The sequence below is a fragment of the Catharus ustulatus genome, chromosome 1, assembly GCF_009819885.2.
Source record: "Catharus ustulatus isolate bCatUst1 chromosome 1, bCatUst1.pri.v2, whole genome shotgun sequence".
NCBI lineage: Eukaryota > Metazoa > Chordata > Aves > Passeriformes > Turdidae > Catharus > Catharus ustulatus.
This window is the reverse complement of record NC_046221.1, coordinates 60,221,540-60,244,375: the sequence shown is the minus strand read 5'-3', so window position 1 is coordinate 60,244,375 and position 22,836 is coordinate 60,221,540. Positions and strand designations below refer to the sequence as shown.

General features: G+C 40.4%; 1 protein-coding gene across 2 annotated transcripts in view; it reads left to right on the top strand.

Moving 5' to 3' along the window:
• The window catches only part of ADCY1 (adenylate cyclase 1), a 153,697-nt gene that overhangs the window by 46,259 nt on the left and 84,602 nt on the right, over positions 1–22,836 (top strand). For both annotated transcript variants that reach the window (XM_033056283.1, XM_033056292.1), the window contains exon 3: positions 22,660–22,778. In XM_033056283.1, the coding sequence (XP_032912174.1) occupies positions 22,660–22,778 (119 nt within the window). The remainder of the gene's footprint in view (positions 1–22,659; positions 22,779–22,836) is intronic.

The following is a 22,836-nucleotide window of genomic DNA, read 5'->3' as shown; positions in this document are numbered from 1 at the left end:
TCCAGCTGGCAACACTCAAGAGTGTTTTGAGAGGAGAAGAAATGCTGCTGACCTAGTTCAATTTTTGTGATCAGTCCTGTATTTTTGGTCTCTGAAGTATCAACATTACATGGACTGAAGGACTGAATGTTTTCACCAGACTTTCTTGTCTCATCCAAATGTTCTGCCCTAAAAAACACACCCCTTTAACACTGAGAATTGTAACCCAAAATGGTAAAACTATTCCCTGATATTTCTGTGCAAGTCTCTTACTGGAATGGAAGAACATGCTCTTAACTTTTGAACACACACAGCTTTCTGGAGTTGGAGTGTTGACTGTGTGAGACAGATACCACAGCTGAAATTGTAGGTGAGATTTCTTCCTCTGTGTCCTACTTACAATGAATTCTTCTCATGGGATATATTCGTAGTAATAGTCCCACATGATAATTTTGATAAAACTATTTTTGGGATCAAGAGTAAATCTCTTGTGATGGCACATTTTTGAACTCATGCAAGCAGCCTTGAAAGTGTTGCTGGGGAGAAAAGGAGCAGACAGATTCTGTTTATTTTAAAATGCTCACCCTGTTATCTATTCTCTGTGGTCACAGTGAATAACTGGCCTTCATGGCGGCATCATCCACTTGTTGCATTGCTGAATGTTAGATTGCAATTCCACCAGAAGCAAAGGCCAAGAACCAAGTAAGTTTCAGATAATGAGCAAATAGTCATAATCATCCAGTTGGGATAAGCTTCTTCTCTTGTAATCTACAAATTCTATAAATCTCAGCAGCAATCATCCTCTATAGAGCAAACAGTTAAGAATAATTATTATGAGGTGAGTCCCTTTCCCTGTAATTCTGTTCCTTTTGTTCATGCTCAGTCAGAGCATGTAAGCACTTCCCCTCACTCCCACTGCACCATCTCTGGTGTCTGCTTCCTTAATTCCAGATAATCCTTTGCCCATACAGCAAAAAAACCATTGTCACACAACTCCCTGAAGAACGGCTGATGTTAAGACATCCCAACAGGTCTTCCAGCAGTACTTCACCCCTTCCCAAGTAAGAAAGAAAGGAGCAAGCAGTGATGGGGAATGGGGGATGCATTCAACACAGAAAAAGAAGGAGTCTGCTGTTCCTTTGATTGAACTGATTGCCATCTGACTAAGAGTGGATATGAGTAAGGAAGATGTGACTCACCATGTATTAATTCCAAGTGTATTAGCTCCTGAAGTGGAGCTGTACTCCAGGGGAGAGAAACCAGTTGTCCTCGTTTGAAAGACAGGTATTTGCCGAGAAAGGCAGGAATCCCTCCCTGAGATGGAGAGTGAAAATCCCCCTCTCTCCAATTTATTATAATTTTGAAACTAAGGGGCTCTTGCGGAAGGACATGGGGTTAGGAAAAACAGTTCTTTACTAATATATCTAAAAGACAAGCAAAACCAACAACAGCTGTGAAAATTAATGCTGTTCCCCCTGGCCTCCCCCCCCCCTTTGTCTCTAGCCAGCTGTGCTAGGGTGTAGCCAACAAGTTTTCTTAACATCATAATGAAGGAATTTCCACAGAGAAGAAGGGAAAAACCCAACCTCCAACACCAATGTTCTTCTGAGGCCGTCTTAACTTGAAAAGCAACTGGACCATTGTCTTTAAAGACCTGTATACTCTCATTTTCCAAGTATCTCTTTCAGCATCTTTTTAGTTTTGTGCCCACAGTTTTGTTGTCATCATTCTGTTTATTAATAATATTCTAACTATGTACTGTGTGAAACAACTTCCTTTTATTTGTCATAGACTTGCTGTCTGATGAATTGATTTTGTGCTTTCCAGCTCTTGTTTTGTGATGTTGGTAATCATCATACAGGAACCTCTTCCATGCCACTCACAACACTGTAAACTTTCATAACTCATCTCTCTTTCCAAGCTGAAGACCTGTCATCTGTTTGGTCTCCTGATGTATGGAAGCTGCGTCCATTCTTGCCAACCTTGTAACAAATCTTAATCACATTCCCTCCTTTCCTTGCCCTGACAATAAGAATATTTTTATGCATATTCATTATTCATGCACTAAATTTGGGGATAAAACATGTAATTTGTCTTGGTGAAATGCACTTGCTGTATCACAGGTTTTCATATAAGGCAGGCAGGAAAAAGATTTGACTTCGTGCAAACCTTCAAAGCCCACAAACCACCTTAAATATCTTCATCAGTTATTTAATTTAATAAGTACATGCAAGAATGTTTGCAAAATAAAGACCATCTTTCAAGCCACTTGTTTTTGAAGGAAGAAAGATCTTTCCTTCACTTCTAAATGTTACTTTTGTACTTCTTCACAATTAGAATTGACAGCGGAAAATCAACTGGGAAACAGCAAAGTCTCCAGAATGGGGGATTTGCAATCTTAAAAACTAATTGTGAAATCACATCTAGTTTTTCAAACCATTGGGACTGGAGAAATGTATTCATTGGTGGCACCTGTATTTCAAGAAATAGTTGTGTACTTCACTACAATGCATGAAATTTATATCTATTTAATATAAGAAACTGAAAGAAGCACTTAAAAATGACTGAGAGTTAGGAAGCAAAAGGGCTAAGACAGCCAGGTTTCTGTCTAGCTTCAGGACCACAAGACTGCCACTCCAGCTAGGCTATTCAGGTTTGCTGAAGTATTGTTCAACACTGTGCTACTGCAGAAACGCCGGTTCTGGGAGACAGACTAGAACCTTGGTGGCGGTCTGCAGTTCCTCCATACATGTTCGCCAGACCATGTGCAGCTAGCTAAATTTTCCTTATGTAATGCTGAATTGTGTGTGCAAATATCTACAGGCATATGCGTCCACATTCCAAGTGTCTTCTAAAATTTAGGGCAATGTCCTTAATTTGCATGTAGTAATTGGGTCACCACTGAGTCAGAGATTTGGTTAATAACTATTCATAGAAATGGAAAAGGTGCCAAAAAAGATATCACTGCACAATGCTTTGAACTGCTGCTTAGGGTGCCTTGCTTTCAAATTCTCTGCTGCGTTCAGATTCCCCTTTAAAACAATTTGATCTAGATATTGCACATGTTGGATATGTGTACTAGCTCCTGTACATTTGAGTAAAAAGATGACACCTACAGAAATCCTCCAGTGGTTTTATTTGTTGTGTTTAATTTCAAGCCCTTATAAAGAAAGGGAAAAATTACATTAACTTTGAATAAAGCAAATCATGTTGGGTTTTATTTTGGTAGTGGATAACAGTTTGCTGAGGTTTTTATCCTTTCAATTCAGCAACCAAACTGAGGAATTAGTTATTTGCACAGCCCCAGGCAGAATTAATTTCTAGAGTGCCTGACAACGTGCTTATCAGGTTCTCCTCATGGTTTCCCATTCTTTTTATTCTCAGAATCTTGCATCTTTTTTCTTCATTGCAGAAGGATGAAATTTATCATTAATACAGACCTTGTTTCCATAACCGTTCATACTGGCTGAATGCATCAGCAAATCGCCCTGCAGCAAAAATTTCACCTGGATCATGTGAGGATGTAAAAGCATGTTTTTGTCAAATTATCTAGCATGCAACAGGCAAGTGATACTGATTTTGCACAAAGTGAAAGGTGCGTGATGATACCTGATCCTCTGCAAAAGCTAGCCAGTGTGATCTTTGAAAAACATAAGCAGACTAATTTTAGCTAGCAGGGTCAGCCTGTACCACATTACCACTATGTTCTATGTTACAGGGCAGCTTAAAATTGTATCTATTCCATCATCAAATTACAGTTTTACACAGGAAGTTCTATCTTCAAAAATCTACTTGTTCTTTACAAGGATCAGGAAAAACAGGAAATAAGGAGTGTTGCAATTTCAGGCTGTCAGTCTGAACTACTGGATTTCGGGCCCACTTGTGCAGGCTGACCACCAGCATCTCTTAGCCAAATCAGAGATTGGAAATTGTTTTACTGTCCACTTCGTTTGCCCCATGAGACTGCTTAGATCCTTACACAGAAAAAAAAAAAAAAATACATGACATCCCTGGTCCATCTTCCACCTTTCTCAGGTAAAAAGAGACATGGAGGCACATTTCTCTCTCCCACACAACAATAATTGTCCAGAAGCTTTTTACTGACCAGCAATTGTTAGTCTCCAGTCCTGCAATAAGTGTGCATGTGTCTATCCTTCATAGAGCAAATAATAAAATTGAGGGCTACTCAGATGAAATTAAAACCTCCAGGTGGAAGGCTTCAGCTTCAACCTGAAATCATTAGGAGTTGCTTGTAACTCCCTACAAGAAAAGGTATAGCAAAAAAATAAATGTGTTTTAATTTTACAGATCTATTGCACCTCTTGGTTTGTAGAATAAACACTTCATCTGAATCCAGTTAATGCAAGAAACTGCATTGCTTGGCATACCATCAGGACTCCTGTTACCTGTCTTTGGCCAAGTAGAAGTGAGGGTTGCAATCTAACCCTTTAACCTACAGGCAGTAATGCCTGGTAGTAACAGACACACCCAAGGGTAATTCAACCCTTCCATCCTGAATTCTTTGTTAAACATAAGATGCAGTTTTTCTTTGGGAGTGGTCACAATAGGATACCTCAACTTAGGGTTGCACGGCTGTAGGATAAGAGAGGGATGAACCTTGCTGCTAGACTTACTATTCCAAAGTTTAGAAATATATAATAAAGTAGGCAACATACAATAAAAACACACGATAGTAAATTATATAAAGTTCATATATTTTAGTTGCTTTAATAACTAAAGCCAAAGCTGTGCATGCATGCAAACAAAACAAGAAATTAAGTCACTGCTTCCCATTGACAGACTGGTGTTCTGCCATTCCTGGAAAGCAGTCTCACCACATGTAATGGTCATTTGAGAAAATAAATGCCGTGACTCTGAATATTATCATCGCCCCTTCTTCTTTCTTCCCCTTCCTCTTTTTTACACCAGCTTATATGCTGAGTATGATGACATATGTTATGGAAAATCCCTTTGTTTGTTGAAGTCAGGTGTCCCGGCTCTGTCCCATCCCAGATTCTTGCGCATCTAAAACCTCCTCACCGGCAGAATGGTGTGAGAGGCCAAAAAAATTCCTTGTCACTGAGTAAACTCTGATCAGCAATAGCTAAAACAGCCCTGTGCTATCAACACTGTTTTCAGCACAAACCCAAAACGCAGCACGCTACTAGCCACTGTGAAGAAAATTAACTCTATTAAATCTGTGTAAAAAAAAGCTCAAATTAAACGTCAATTAATTTGGTTATCAGACATTCTGTTTTATGTCACAAGGTGTCAAAAATTTATAGATTTATGAATTTATACACTTCTTTATAAATATTTGTTATGGATTTATAAAGAAAAAACAAAAGGTGCATTAACTTTATTTTCCATTACACATGTACTTACTCATATTCAGGCTAAGCAGGAAGATGTCTTGGACTGTTGTTTGTTGCAGTTTGTTTTTTTCTCATATATACATGACTGTATGCATATATACTCTCATATATAACTGTATGCATGTTATACAGTCATGCCACCCATGTTAAGCTCTTATGTATAATGTATGCTGGCTTACTTTGAGTAGAGTAGATAAATTTTGGGGTAGGAGTATTGACCTGCTAGAGAACAATAAGGATCTTCAGGGGGATCTGCACAGGCTGCATTGTTGAATCAAGATTCAACAAGGCCAAGTGCCAGGACCTGCCCTTGGAGTGCTACAGACTTGGGAGAGAGGGGTTGAAAAGCTGTCTGGTGAAAAAGACCTGGGCTTGCTGGTCTGCAGCTGAACATGAGCCAGAGTGTGCGAGGAGGCAAAACAAGGCAATGGCATTATGGCCTGTGTCAGCAAAATGTGAGCAGCAGGAGCAGGACAGAGATTGTTCCCATGTACTCAGAACTGGTGAGGCTACACTTTGAATCCTGTGTTCAGTTTTGAGGCCCTCACTACAAGAAAGATATTGAGGGGCTGGAATACGCCCAGAGAAGGGCAGTCAAGCTGAGGAAGGGTCTGGGGCACAAGTCCTATGAGGAGGTGTTGAGAGAACTGGGGTTGTTCAGTCTGAAGAAAAGGAGGCTCAGGAGTGACCTTATCACTCTCACAACTGCCTGGATGGAGGGTGTAGCCAGGTGGGAGTCAGTGTCTTCTCTCAGATAACAAGTGACCAGAGAACATGGCCTCAAACTCCACCAAGGGAGGTTCAGGTTGGACCTTAGGAAGAATTTCTTCATGGAAACGGCTGTCAAGCATTGGAATGGACTGCCCAAGGAGATGGTGGAATCTCCATCATTGGAGGTGTTCAAAAAAACCAACTGGATGTGATACCCAGTGCCATGGTCTCATTGATAAGGCAGTGTCTGGCCAGAGGTTGGACTTGATGATCTCGAGGTCTTTTCCAACCTAGATGATTATATGATCAATTGATAACTTAAAAATTTGTGGTTATATAATTCTAAATCTATTAATACTTTGGCTGTTTGGAGTTTTGGAATAAATAATGGAAAATTGTTCTCTGGAATAATGGAATAATGGAATAATGGAATAATGGAATAATGGAATAATGAAATATGTTCTCTTTCAAGCAACTGTTAATCAAATATGTTAATGTTTGACTGAATTTTTCAGTTTACTTTTCCTACTTGTGTATTTTCAATTAGAGAGAATGGGGGAGGGGGTGAACACAACAATAGGCTAACACAAACCTGTCCTTATTACATGACTAAAAAACACACAACCATACAGTTTTAAGGAGATAGCAGTTTTCAGTAGATAACATCATGCCTAACAGTTGCCAAAGCAAATTATCATAATTAGGTGCATTGGCTATAGTGCATTAGATTCTGAAGTTAAATTGTAAGACAAATAATTTTTAAAAGTTTCTTACACTTGATTTCTAAATTTAGGGTAATATCCATGACAGACGTGCTGTGTGAACACTAATGCAATGTTATTAAGCATTTTAGTAGGATGCCACATTCATTCTCAACCTCAGTAGTGAATACCGATGTTCTTCCCTCAGCAGTGGGATTTCCAAGAAGGCTTTAAAATGTCATTAGAAAAGTCCTCTTACATGTATAATTTTATTGCTGGTCACAAAATTGCTTTTACTTCTACAACAATCTTGATTATAATAAAAATGTTAGCTAACACATTACAAAAGTTTGACACTTTTCTTGTGTCAGTCTTCAAACACAGGGTGGTTCCACCATAGACCAACTGTTTTGTCACCTATGTCTTTCATGTCACAGCAGCTGGCATTGGCACATGTGCAGTTTGCCAAATGATACGTTACCACTTAAGCACAGATTATCTCCTTGAACAGGATACTGAACTGGGCACTTTACTTTCATTCCAATATATGAAAGTATATGCTGCTGGCACAAGTGCTCTTGTGGATTTTTTTCCTGTTTCCTTTGGCCAACTGTCTATGTAGAAAAAGAGGTAGACTACACACCATTAACTGGCAAAAGAAATACATTCTAGGGCAGTATTTTTGTCAGGTTTGCCATTCTAAATGAACTCCTCTCTGTCATATGATTTAAATTCTTTCCAAAGTTTCTGTTTCCCATTACCTCTTCAATATAAACTTATTTAATTTGGAGTTCAGCTCCCTTCAGGCACATCTAATTAGGAATTTCCCAGTTTGACAAGGAAATAACGAACTAAATCTGAGTCACACTTGCTATTTTAAGTGGGTGAATACACTCTTTGCTTCCTTAGCATGTTACTGGTTGGTCCTTGTCCTTCCACTCTGGAAGGCAATGAGATTTTCTCCAATGGGTTAGCCTCAGTTCCCTGCTCTGTAAAGAGACAAAATGAGGAAAAGTAGCAAAGAACAAAGGTTTTTAGGCTTTTCTAACCCAAATTAGAAAAATACCTAGATTTTTCAAAGCAAACCATGTTTATGTCTTAGTCTTTGGAAATTCAGACATCTATTCCATTTTACTGTTTATGCCATGATTTTCTTTCCTATTGCTATACTAAAGGCATTTATGGTCTTTGAAAAAGGAAATGCTAACTGCTTGCCACTGAATATGTTTTTCTTAGATTCTAAAATGACTTTTATTAACTTCAGGTTCCTGGGGCAATTTTCATTCCTTAGTTTGCTTGCATGCACCAGTGGGCTCAGTAACTATCACTAGCAATCAAAAAAGCTTATCTTTAATGAAGATTTCATGCTTTTTCTGCCACCAGGCAGAAATCTGTACTAAAAAAGATGATGTGCTGATACTGGGTGGCTAGCGCAACTCTAAATGAAAGTGTGTGATGCTGCATCAGACAGTAGCAGTGGTGTGAAGCACTGGGACTAGCACAGCACTGTGTCCTCAAAGTTCCACTGATTCTGGACTCTCAGATGCAGACTGTGCTGCAAGAAGACAAGGCTGAAGATGTTAGTGGCCTTTCTCTTGCTGTTTCTCTATGCTGGCTCCATTTCTCAACCAGGTGCCAGAGGAGACCACAGAGATTTGCCACATATATATGCAGAGTCGGAGGAGATATCTGGATTTTGGAGAAGGAGTGTGGGTAAGAAGAATGTCATAAGTCATGTGTCACAATAGAGACAGACAAGACACCTGTTTCTTCATCCACAATAGCCAATCTTTATTCTTCACTGTCCTAGTTCGGAGGACAGGTGTCTGCTAAGTCAGGAGCCTCTCTTTGAAAACGGAGAATGTAAACCCCCTCCCTCTAAATTATTATGATTTTGAAATCAAACGGCTCTCAGGCAAAGATATGGGAATTAGGAATAACAGTTCTTTACTAGGGAAATTAAAATAGAAATACAATACTACAAAGAAACTGACCCCAAGCCCTGACAAAGTCAGAGTACAACCTGACACCCCGTCAGGCAGGGTGTTGATAGCAGTTCGATTAAATGGTGGCTGTAGTTCTTTTGTAGTGACAGATGTGATTCAGTTGAAGCAGTGGTCCTGTAGAAGGTGCAGTTTCCTTCTGGAGGTCCAGTGATAATATGGAGAAATCCAGCTTCCCTCTGGAGTCCAGTGGAGAAGGGGCTAGCCTGGTGTCCCCCACACCTCTGTTTTATCTTGGTAAGAAATGTTGGGCCCTTCCGCCTGGCTGGAGCAACTTCCAATGGGATGAAGTACAGTAATTTCACGAATACAAGCCGCAGCAATTTGACAAAAATTTTGGTGGAAACCCGGAAGTGTGGCTAATAGTCGGGGGCGGCTAATCTGTGAATAATTTTCTGACATTTACAACCCCAGACATGCCAGCCAGGGCGCTGAGGCAAGCACCTGCCAGTAAAAGCCGGCATTCGGCGATTGTTACAGTGTTACTGTGTTGCCCTGGCTCCCTGAAGGCAGCACGGGGGGCGGGGAGAGAGGGGAGAGAGCTCTCTTCTTCCCTCCTCTGCCACAGCCCGGGGGAGGACGGGTGGGGGGGCGCCGCCATTGCCGCAGCTCGGGGAGGAGAGGGGGAGGGCCGCGCCGTCATTGCCGCGGCCCGGGGAGGACGGGGGGGGGGGGGGGGGTGCGCCGCCATTGCCGCAGCTCCAGGAGCCGACGGGAGCCCCGCACAGCCATTGCCGCGGCCCGGGGAGGGGGGGGAAGTGCACGCCGCCATTGCCGCGGCTCAGGGAGGAGGTGGGGTGCTTTGTCCGCGCCTGCCGCCGGCGCCACGGGCGCGGGAAAGCTCCGTCCCCACCCACCGCCGCTGCCGTAGGAGCGGGGGAAGCTCCATCCCTGCCTGCCACCGCGGGGCAGCGCCGACCCGGGGTGACCGAGCCCAGTGGCAGCGGCGGCTGGCCCCCAGCGGCAGCACCGGGCTGGGCCACCTGGCCCCGTCAGCAGCCCCTGGCGGGCCGAGCCTGCACAGCCTTAGCTCAGCCAGTAAACCCCGCCCTCCCGCGGTTCTGTTACTAATTGCACGCGGGTCCTTGCTGCGAACGACAGAGCGGCTTATATTCGGGTGCGGCTTATTTATGGACAAAAACCGAAATATTTGCCAACACCCAGAGATGCGGCTTATACTCAGTGCGGCTTGTATTCGTGAATTTACTGTAATTTTGTCAGTCACACAGTGGTACTCAATGGGCCATTAGCAGAAGATACCTCCCTGGAGGAAGGGTGGGTTGTGAAAAGATAAAGAACAATGCCCCACCTGGTTTCAATGGATGGGCCATTAGCAGAACATCTCCCACCGAGATAAGCATGACTGCCCCCACCTTCAACAGATAGTGATAGAATAGTCCTTTTATCACACCCTGTATTATAACCCAAGACATTCACAGTTCATATTTATATTGTTTTCCAAGGTCACCATGTTTAATTTTAATTGGTTAGTTACTTATGGCAATTCAATTCATTGGTTAGTAGTTGCTAGTGTACGTGTCCATCAAAACTTACCTCTCTAACAATGTTTACATTCTTTTTTTATGGGTACAGAATTTTTCTCACCGTTAGAAGATTCTGTTTTTACAGGTGCATATTCCTTTCTCACAGGAACTTGTTAGGCTAGCTGTTAGCTGTACTTAGCCAAAGTAGAAGGCCTGAGTCATGATTTTACAAGGGTAACAAAGTTCTTATTTTATAAGGCTTTACCTTTATGCAACACTCATGGGCTGTAGGAAAATCAGAGATGATGCAGACCCAGTATCAACTTGAGCTGTAACATGTAGCATGTTCTTCTAGAAGAACTCCACTAGTTGGAGGAAGGTGCATTAATGAGGGTACAAGAAGTGTCAGTCTTGCAGAAGGTTGAGCTCTCTGACATTCCCTTCCTGAGGAATACATTCTTGCCTAATCAAGATATTCAATGTTACATTGGTGGAACAAACCAGAGACGGCTGTGGATTTGAAAGGCATGCTGTTGTAACTACAGAGTAAACTTGGTACCCCGTGGGTAAACCAGTAAAGATCTGTCTGCTCTTCCATTTACCCTGGAAGGTGTAGCACTGGTAAAGATAATGCTGCTTGTGAGTCCATCTGCCTAACATTTCAGGAAATGAAATGCAGTAACAGGATTGTGGTCCTGTTCATGATGGAGCACAGGACTCTGTGTGGCACTTAAGCCTTTAGCAAACTTGAGTGCACAGTTGCCTCATCTGCAGGCCAGCCTAGGAATCGCATTAACACTTCTGTGTCCCCTCTGATCATGACATTAGTAGATGACTAGTGCTCTTGGTGATAATTTTTAAGACTTCTCTTTATTTGAATCAGAAAACACTTCCAATGAATAAATTATATTTTTTGAATTTGTGCTTTAAGTGTGCCTTTTTTGTTTTTAACATATATACTCAAACTACCTATGCATTCATTTTGAAAATGAAGTCAGTGCTACCATGAAGGGATCTTTCCACCAGAAGATGAAAACTAGCCTTCCTGACTCTGCAGGACAAGGGGTAAAATGTTTTCTTTCCACATAAGATTTAGAAAAGTATTTCCAGTGGCCACACAAAATTTCATCTTCATTGATGAAGATGATGATACCCTAAAGAACCTACTTATTAAAATCCTACTGAAGAAACAAAGATAGAAACAAAGATACTTATTAAGCTAACTCAACTGGAGTTGAGAAATATCTGTCCTTGGCAATGTACTGTAGAAATGCTTTTCCTTCTTTTTTTGCCAAATATAAGGAAACTTTCAAGTTATCTGCTCTACAGGATGGTCTGATTATATCAATATGGCTACTTGCCTGCACTAAAATGAGGCAAATAAATATACCTTAACTATAAAGGCACTATTTGGCTGTGAGAATTCAGCTTCTTCTCTCTCAAACTTACTTCCAGTAGAAAGATTTCTATTTACTGAAATGAGTATAATCTTTTTCCTGTCAAGTTTTTATAATAGTTTTGTAGACACATTGGATATTGCCAGTGACTTTTCAGAGGGAGTGAATATTAAAGATAAAAGGGGAAAGTAAAAAGACTAACAATAGTTTGGATGCTGCATGATTTATTCATTGTCAGTTTATATCTGGTATCAACTGTTAGCTAGCCTTTCTGATGATTAATCTTTATTGATATATTTCTAGAGTACTCTGATTTAGTAGGTATGAATATAACTAGGAAGACAGTTTGAGCTTTTTATGCTTTCAGTTTTCTTGTTTATTCTCATAACCTTTCTCAGCTCTTGTTCCTATTTGAGCAAGATTTGTGGAGCTGATCTCAACTTAGCCTACTATTAATCTTCTAGTCCTTTCAGGAATCAAACTTGCCATTTTAGGGTAGTGTGATATACATATTCCATAGATATTCTGTGATCAGAGAGTATCTGGGGTTTCTTTACATGCAGAGGTTTCCAACTTACTGTTGCAGTCCAGTTTTAAAATTTTTAGAAATGCCTCTACCTGAATAAAGTTTCAACAAAGATTATAAGTCAAAGTCAAAAGTATGGATTTTATTTGACAGCAAATATATGAGAGAGAGAGAGAGAAAGGAAGAGGAAGAGAAACAAATAGAAAAGAGGTGAGAGGACAGAAAGAGAGTGATAGAGACTATTCTGAATAAAGAAAATATGACCACTCCATGAATCCTGGCATCATTCTGTTGATCCTCTCCAACTGGTCTTCTTGGTGGTGAAGGTCCCTCTGAAAAGCATAGAATCCAATGGATTAAGATCTGCCCAGGCCAAGTACCCTGGGAATGCCCAGGTACCTCCCCTGGGGCCATGCAGTTTGACAGTCTCTTGCAGTAAAGTCTGGATCTGTTGCATCCCTTTGCATCACATGCAATGCTGTGGTGCAAGGCCTCAGGAATGAGTCTAGGGAGTGCCATGGGGGGTTTCTGATGGATTATGACACCCCTCAGCTGCCTCCTATGTGAATGTTCTGTGGATGGGATCTGTGGGGCTGTGGTTTCACAGCTGGGCCGATTTGTGTAAGGGAGGATGGCTGTTCAGTGCCTACTGAGCAGAGGTTATGCCATGCACCCGAAATCACTTCCCTCACCCTCAGTTGCAGGAGGAGCCTGTGTAAACCTCTGTGGGCTGTGGTCCCCCCCCATCCAAACCAGACACAGATGATTCTAAACACAGTTGCTGGGTTTGGTTTTCTTGTGGATGCATGCTTCTCCCTAGACCTGAGATGATTGAACAATAGTGTCCCCTTTATCTTATCTGGGTGGCTTATATCACAGTCCAAAGTTCCAGTCAAGCATCTGTAGTTCTAGTTTCTTTATACAGTTTTTGCTTGATGGGTAAAAGTCCTTCATAGCAATGTTTAAGACATGAACCATATCAATCCCTGACACTTACTTAGCTCATGTATTTTTCTGGGTGGTACCTAAGAAGTAAAATGTGCTACCAAGGTTTTCTCATTCTTATCATGCTACTTCTTGAATGCTGTTTTGTGAACTTTATACATTCAAGCAGTTTTATGTTTTCTTTATGCCCACTCTCCATCCCAATGCTTCTGCACTCCATGCAGCCCATTGTCTTCTGTTTTAGCTAAGATTTCATGTTCTAATTCTTTCCCAAGGCCTTACCATCTCCATTGTGACTAACAATGTTAGAAAGATGTCAAATTGTTCTGGTATAGGTGCATTCAGACAGAATGCATCGTGCAGTTCATACCGAGTGTATTGATCATCTACCATAACTGTGTTGTTAGCCATTCTCTTACTACTCAAAAGCTGTGAATTAGATATCTGGTCTTTTAGGGATGGTCTTTTATGATTACTATTGTAGTAATGACTTGCTGATAAATAGAAATCTCAGGACTATTCTGAAACATTGCCACCTTGTGGCTTCTGGAAGATCACCATCTTTAACAGTGCTATTTCATGTACTTAGTTGGAAGAAAAGGCATAGCATAGTTGAATTTCCAATAATTCACTAATGAAATCTGCTGCCTTTGTTTTCCAGCTTACAAAAAGCAGAAATAGTTGTACACAAAATTGTTCTTCCATGCATTGCATTAGGCTTCTTTTCACTTACCTTTTTGTTTGTTTGTTTGTTTGTTTGTTTTTTCTTAAAGAGGATTAAAATGGTTGAGGTGTAATATAAGGGTGACAGATACTGTGAACTCACTAAGATGTAGCTTTTAAAATTATACAAAATTGAGCATGGTGTCATGGTGTTATTAGGTAGCAGGTGGTAATATTTAGGATGTACTTGGGAGTTACTGCTGACTAACTAGAAACTGAATCTCAAAATCATATAGATGAGTTGACTCTGAAAGTCTTATGAATGTTTTGCATGCATATCTGATGCTTGTCTTCTCCAGGGACAAATATTTGTTTTAAAATATGGTGGCACTTTCCTTAAGTATAGCGATAACAAAAGAAGGACTGTGACAGACTGAAAAAATTGTTTGGTTTGATTTCATGTTCCATATTGTAGAAGAATTTTGGAGAGTAGATGATCAAAATCTCCTTTCTTTTTGGAGCTTCTTTTCCTGTTTGTCATCATGTTGGACAGTTACTATAACAAATAAAAATATTCATGTTTTTTCAACCAAGAAACAAATATGTCAAACCTGTTTTTCTCATATGTTTATTTTTTTTACTTTCTTCCTTCCTAAAGTCACCATGAAAATGCAAAAAATGAGGTAACATGGGAATGAAGTCTATCCTGAAAAATGTGGTTCAGTGCTAGGGAGGGTGAAAAAGGACCATGATCTGGAGGGCTACCCAGACTTATTGATTTCCTCATCATGAGACTGGGAAACTCAAAGTTCTATTTAGAGCAAATTTCAAAAGACAGAACTCTCTGCTATCGAGGTTTGGGACCCAGACTCCCTAATGGGTGAAGGCAGTGCCAGCATGCTGGCTGGAAGGAGCAGTTCAGGAGGAATTTAATGAAACTGGCTGGAAGAGATGGAGCTCTGTTCTCATGGGATTGAAAAACATGCAAAGCAATACAGTTTTCTACATGGCCCTTCCAGACTGTAACTTCATTCTCAAAATGATTTCCAGCAGATGTTCATGTACAGTAGGATGAGAGGACAATGAGCAATGAGATTCAAGGAACCAGAGAAACACAAAAGCCTGCAGCTCTGAGGCAATAGTACATTTCCCTTGGTTGCTTCTCTCAGTTTGGTTGTTTATCTCAGAAAAAAATGACAACTGTTTTCTTTGATAAAGTAGTCTGCTCTGACTATAAATAGTATTTCCATGTTGTTTTCTTTGTATCTCACATGATGAAACACAGAAATACAACTTAACATGGGGAAGCACAACAAGTATACCCAGCTTTTGGGGTAGAAATTTGTGATGAGTCTTCAAACTGCACACTGGGCAACTGGAAAGAGAAAAGAGATTGCTGGCCATGAACATTTGAGATATTTATATGCTTTTGAGCCTTCTTTTCTGATGAAAGGAGTATGGATTCATTTACACCCTGCTGAAAGAATTTGAAAATGTATCACAGTCATTTCCCATACAGACGTCAAAATGAATCATTTTGTACAACAGGAATAACTGCATAATGTTTGAGCAACTGGGTGAAATGATTCTAAATCAAGGTGAAAATTTCAAAGGACTTTGAGCAACTGATAAGTGTTTGGAATGAGCAGTAAAATGAGAAAATAGTACGATTTTTTAAATGGGAAGGGGACGAGCATCTTCATTTGGAGGCAGGCATGAGAAATGTATTAGAAATACGCTGGGGACTCCCATAAAGCAGAGCCGGCATGCAGGTGGAAGAGGCTGTACAGGGCAGGGACAGGGATAGAAGAGGGAATTGTGGTGAGAAGCCTCCAAATTGGAGAATGCTGAAGAGAGTGTTGGGGCAGAAGAGAGCATGCAGATGATGTTTTTTCTTCAATAGTGTCTGCTTGCTTCTTTCCTCTCCTTTCTCAGAAATGAGAAATCACACAACTCCTAGAGGGTGCTGAGCCTTGAGCTCCTCTTCTATTTTAGAAGCCCCACTTGTGTGTGGTGAGATAGCAAGATGGCTTCAGACATCCCCAGGAAGCTTCAGGCACCCACCTCTCCTGGTCCTTGTGTACCTAGGGAGACACCTTCATACACAATGGTCAAAGCAGACCTCGGGAGATCATCGAGCCCAACTACTCCCTCAAAGCCAGCAACTGCAAGCAACACCATGTCTGGTCAGCTGTGGCTTTGTGTAGGCAAGTCTTGAATAACCATTAAAGTTTTTCCTTGAGTCCAACCCAGAATGAAAGTTGTGGTCCAGGTAAAGGGGGTTGAGAATGTTCCAAGCAGTAATATTGAGTCTTTTTGTCCATTAACAATGGGAAACACTTTTTTCTTATCTATTTCTCTACTTTGGCATATTTTCCTTCTTTGTCATGTGCATAATTGTATTAGCTGTTGAATAGGGCCAGGGTAACACTGAGAAATTCTTAATTGGTTTGGTATGTACATTTTGACTTGCCTTGGAGTCAGAATGAAAGTTTGCTCCTCCTTTTTTTTTCCTAGTGATGCTCCATTGTTGTGGGAGGAAGAAATTTAAATGTTTTTCTTAATTTACTGTCTTTTTAAAAATAACTAAGTCTTCATTAGTAGTGCAGTAATCATTATTAATCAGGATGATACAATTGGCAGAGGCAGCCTAGTTTGGCATTTGAAATCCCAGAACAGGACCGGGAATGTAAAATGTTGTGAATGAAGGAGATTTAGGTCCTCATCTATTATTTTCTTTTTTTAGTGAGATTTCTGCAGGGAATGCAAAATCATTGACTGACAATTACAATCTCTGAAAAGATTTTTTTTTTCAGCATGTGATTTTTCACTTTAGACCGTTTTAATGCTGAGTGAGGATTTACAGCAGGAGAAGAGGGTACAAATTCCTAAAATAGTGTAGGTTGGTTTTGTAGCCAAAATTTAATGTTCTATGTAGAAAACAGCTGTAATCATCCTGAAAAACATGGTGAACCACTGAGAAGGAATAAAATGTAGACACATTTTGTTTCTACTAGACCTTGTACTTATGAATATGTCACATGTTGAGATTGCCTCAACACAAAATAGTTTGTTACCAGTTAGGTGGTTTGCAACATGAGTGTTGTTTTATTTTGGTGAAAGTTGTTGCCAATTGATTAGTGCTCCCTGTTACTCTTTCTACTTTTTCCTGTCATCACCTATTCCTGTTAGAGGCAACAATTGCTCAAGCATGAGTGTCACCATAAATGTGAGTGATCTTGCATTAGTTTTGTCACTTGTTCCATTCAATGCACTGCCCTATTAATGGATTTAGTCCTGTTGTTGGTTTGAGGTCTCCAATTTGAGGTTTCCTGGCCAATGCACCAATTATTGTGGTGAGTTTAGTGCTGGTTAAATTGTCACTGCACTCACTAGAATTATTTACTCATTTCCTAGTGTGAGATAGGATCAGGGAGAAGGCAAAACAGGCTCAAACTTGGAAGGGTATAAAGAAAACTTTATTACAAGAAACTACAAGAAAATAATAATAATAATCAGAATAAAACTTTCAGAAAACTTCTCCTCCTCCCTAACCTCTTTTCTTTCACACTCACAATGTCCAGAAACAAAACAGTCAGTTTACTATCTCTAAAAAAACCCCAAAACTTTCTCCAGTTTACTTAGAGAAAGGAGACTCTCTCTTCAGTCTATGGAGACCTCTCCACAAGAAGCGGTTTTTTCATGGCCTTGATATCACAGTGATTAGCTGCCGGGGAAAATGGAAATCTGATAGCTATGTGAAAGTTCTTTCCTCGACTGATAGTTTCCCACCACTGTTATCGAGGACCATACCAACTTATGGAGTACATGAAGATTAGAAGTTCAAGCAAAGGTTCTCACAACCTCTTGAAAACAGAGATCTTTCTTCTCCTCATGGGATCACAGCTACTTCAACATCTGCTTACTTCAACACATATACCTTTGTTCATGGCTCCAATTTGAACATTTCATCCACTCCATAATCATTTCATAAATTATAGGGAAACAAGAGTGTCTGATGTCCACAATTAAAAAAGAATTTCAAGCCACAACTCTCCTCATTGCCTCATTTAGGACCTGACTCCTCCTTATCTGACTTCAATATCTCTATGCTATTTTCTGTGCATGTCTTCTTCTCTGTCATTTTCTTTCACTCAGGAGAGAGAACAAAGTGTCCGCAAGTCTCATTCTGGGTAGTGCAAGACTGAATATCTTGCCTGAGGTCTGCAGATGGTGATGTGATCCCTGCTGGTGCTATTTGCGATAGAATCTTTCGGCAGTCACGCAGGGGATCAGCCAGGATACAGCTAGAAACAGTGATGGTTACTCTGGCTGCACTCTGTTCCAGGGGGTGGGGGCCAGCTCAGCTCCCATCACCAGGCCACAGGGACCGCAGTGGGGCAGGCCCTGCCCGGAGCTGCTCCCGGGCCCGGTGCTTGGCCTGGACCAGTGGCAGCATGTCAGCCAAGCCACAGCCCCCTGACCGTGCCAGTGGAGCAGGCTAGGATCTGAACAGCCGAGCAGGCCTCCCCTTTCCGAAATGGGACTCGACATGCCTCCTGAGCCCTAACACCTCCCGAACCCTGCATCAGAGCCCGCCCAGGCCTGCCCAGCCCAGCCTGGTGTTACCTGCTTCAGACTGGACGGGAAAGAGAGCTTTCACGGGCTTTGTTAGTTTTAAAATGCATATTCACAGAGAGGTCTTCAGCCTTCTCACTCGTTTAATAGACAGGTAATTCTAAAAATTAATCCCTGATTAGTTTTTTCAGACATAGAGGAAACTCTAAGAAAAAAATCATTTTCATGAATGCCTCCTTCTTCCTTCACTAAATGTCGTATGTGAAAAACCAGCACACCTACACACCTAGTTTTCATTTTGGCCTGGTTTCCAGATTATTTTTATAATCAGATCAGCCATACAGGAACAAATTAAAAAACTGGACAAAAATTGTTGGACTTGCCGAATAGAGATCCAGGAAAAGCCCCTTCCCAAACCTTCCAACAGCTGTATTTTGTGTACATGAATTCACTCTTGCTGCTCCAAAACTCTAAGTCCTTCAGTATTCCTTAGGCTGACCTCAAGAGCAATACTGCTTTGCTGACAGATGAGATTTTGCTGTAAATAGAAGTGACTTATATTCTTTCTAGAGAGCTGGATGGTGTCTTTCATTTACTTTCAGTGTTTTGATACTTTGCATTGCAGGGCTCTTTCTTACATTTTCTAGTCTCCCCTTCAGGGACAAATTCTTACAGTCATGCTGCTGCTTCACTTCTTGGTCTGAAAGGTCAGCAGTCACTGCCCTTTGAGAAAGCCATAACTGAGTCTTTCCTCACTTTTTGAGTCTGAGGCTGCCAACCTTCTTTGTATAGACTCTACAATTCTTCATCAGTAATCCTTTTTTATTCTTTTTCTCATCTCCAATGAATAAAACAAACCATCATGATTTGGTTGAGGGTTTTCATATGTTCCCTTCAGGTCTTGTTATAGTCAACCTAATGTGTACAGGAATCATTATTTTTGTAGCCTCCTTTAATACATCTGACATCTGCACATTTCAATGCTATCAGGTGCTGCATCCTACAGCTCTCCAATGCTGCCTTCATAGAAATGATTCTTATTACTGCCCTGGATTCCATGTTATTTGCCATGCACTGCAGACATTATCTGGGAGCTTTTTATTCACATATTGTGATTGCATTTGCAGGCCATAGGAGAATAATTCAGTTTGCACTGCTTTCTGGAGGAGTCTGTCAATACAATTTTTGTTTGCTTGATTGTCTGGTTAAGTCTTACTTTCTAGGAAACAGAAGTCTAAAACCCACTCTCTCCATAACAGTTTTGGAATTTACTAATCCATTTCAGCAAAAAGGTGAAGATCTTAATTAATATGTTCACTGAAAGAGAAGCTACAGGGAACATTTAGTCCTTACCAGACATTGTAAATTTCTCATCCAGAGCAATACTTACGAATACTTATTCCAGCATCACTTATCCATCTTAAGCACCAGAGAATTTAACCATCAGTCCACATTCCTCTCTTGTACGGGTTGCCTATTGTCTGAGAGTTAGTCAACTCACTTTATAACCCCAGTTTATTTCTCTTAAATCAGAGTAAAATCAAATTTAAGACACAAATAACAGTCAACAGAGCTTCGTAAGATCCACTGTGGACAAAATATTTGTTTTGGATGGTAACACAAAATTTGGGTTAACCAAATACAATTCTGCTGCACAAATATAATTATTTAAATCAACATAAAATTTACAGTGAATAACCATTTTTTAGTGATGTGCAATACTTTTGGTTAATTGGAAATTCCTATATGTGTAAAGTGTCAACAAATATTTAATTCCATAATATTATTTGCAATATTCTTGGTGTACATTATTAGAAATGTAGAGGAGAGCTTAAACAAGTCCTGACTTTGACTCAGATTTCTGGCAGTAGCTCAGGATGGCAGTAGCTCTGGGGTGGCTTGCACCCCAGATCACTCTTGCTCAAATGTTCTTAATAATGGTCAATTAGATCTATCACAAAATGAATTATTTATTTAATTGACACAAATTTAAGAGACATAAGATTTTAACAGATGACATACTACACGGGATAAAGAAAAGAAACACTAGCAGCAGATAACATACAGTGTAAAGCTTAGGTACCTGATATTACAGCTAGTGAAGAAATAGTATAGATTATGATTCTATGTAGATTAACATCCAGTTGCTGATGTGGCACACATAGGATCCTTTCTCTCAATTCCCAGGAAAGTAACTGCAGAATTTGCATCTGAACTTATGGGAGAAATTCTGCGCATTTCCAGGGTGTGTTTTCTACCTCTGTGAAAATGTGTACAGCTTTTATAGTTAGTAACGTGTCTCTCAGTCAGGAATTCCAAACTTATCTCTCTACATCTTGCTCTCAAGGTGAGATGTTTATTGTCAGCTGGGGATCTCACCTCCCTGTTGCCAGAGATAACTCACTGCTGGACATCTGTCCAGCCTGGGTTATCTTGCCAATTCCTGTGAGGCGAGAGAGAATGCCCCAAGCTATGCACCAGCTGATAGACATAGCAGATAAGCTCTCTGTGGCAGGGAGTAACGTCCTGCTACATATATATATAAGAAGAGTAGGAAAGAGAGTTAGATAATGATCCTTAGCCTCAAGAAAATATGACCACCACAAACATATGACAGAACTTTACTCCAAAGTTCACCAGGATAGTTCTACAAAGTTTAACTTATTCCTTCTTTCAATGTGTCTTCCAGAAGAAACTGTTAAAATTAAAAAAACCCATTCGAATAAACTTTTAGTATTTCTCGATACTAAAAAAATATCTTTATCTGGTGAATGTGTGCACGTTACCAACACAAAAGCACTTGTGGATACTCTCTTCTCAGTGTTAATTTTTCTCATTTATTTAATATCAATTAAAGAAAAGAAGGACATGGTAGGGCCAAAATATGCACTTCTGTGACATCTTGCGGCTGTCTTTACAGTGGCTCTTGATAGTCAGATAACAGAATCACACTACACTTGAGACAGGAAGGGCACTCTGGAAGTCATCTGGTCTAACTACCTTGGTTTCCAGGGTGAGATGCTTCATCACTTTCAGGACCCAAGGTGAAACTGACTGCCCTGCATCTCCCTGTGTCCTCCTTCTTGACTTTCTTGGCTAGACAACTTTCTGCAGTTTTTGCATCACTTCGCCCAGTCACCATGTCTGACAGCTAGGAGTGGCCTTACAGTAACATGTGACAGCTCACCCAGTGAGCTTGTGAACATGTCCTGTCAGGGACTATGGACTTACATCTGTCCAGTTTGCTTAATTATTCCCTGACCTAATCCTCTTACACCAAGGGTATACCTTTTCTAGTCTCACCTATTGTTGTCTGGAGCCTGAGATCCCTGAATCAGATTGGGTGCAGTTATGTGAATTCATTCAGACTATTACCATGGCTGAAACTAGCAGGTCTTATGGATAAACTTGGAAATGCATTTCAAATGACAAGCATTTTCTGTGTGAAAACATAACCTGAGTAGGTATCTAAGGGCACCTTACAACACCTAAGAACAGCAGCTGCAGATTTTCCAGATGGTACCTGCGAATAGGCCAGAATATGTGGAAAAGCTACATGGGACTTTATAGTCAATACTCAATAATAGTCAATATATACTCAATAATACTCAATAGTCAATAGTTAATAATATTAGAGACCCTTTTTGTGCAGGTCAGTGACCCATGCTAAAAATTTCTCTGTGAGTATAACAAGAAGATGTTTTTAGCCAGGGTTTTGTACTGATGCAGTTCATTAAAGACATTGCCACACTGGCCAAGATGCCATTAAAACTGTGCTTACTGTTCCTCTGAATTCGACAGTGGATAAATCCATCATCCATTCTCACTGCTTAATAACCAGCTGTCAGAGTCCTTGTACGGTAACACTTTCATTATATCCAGGAAGAAATAGGACACACAAAAGGATAGCAAATGATCCTGGGAAGTCTTACCCAGCCAGACAGATAAATGATGCTAAGAATAACATAAGTTGGTATTATTAGAGCTGTGATGTTAATAAAAAATATGGACAATTGTATTCTCTTTAAACTGGCTTTTTCTGTGTAGGTTTGCTTTTTCTGCTTTGTTGCTGTTTCTGGTTGTTGTTTTTTGGGGATTTTTTTATTTAGTGCAGAAGACTTTAGAAAGACACCCACACAGTTTGCAAGAGTTTGAGATAAATGGTTCATCTTATTTATGCAGCAGACATTTTAATGAAGCAGATTAAGAGAAACTTGTCCAGTTTGCTAGTTTAAAACTTTGGAAAAATGGTCACACACTATACCACAAAACTGATGTTGTTTATATTCTCTTATAGGAACGTCTCTTGATGAGCCTTTTGCCCAGGAATGTTGCAATGGAAATGAAGGAAGACTTCCTGAAACCTCCTGAAAGGATTTTCCACAAGATTTACATTCAAAGGCATGACAATGTTAGGTAGGAATGATGTAGCTCATGAAATTAACTAAAGAAATAAGAGTATTTAGCACAATGA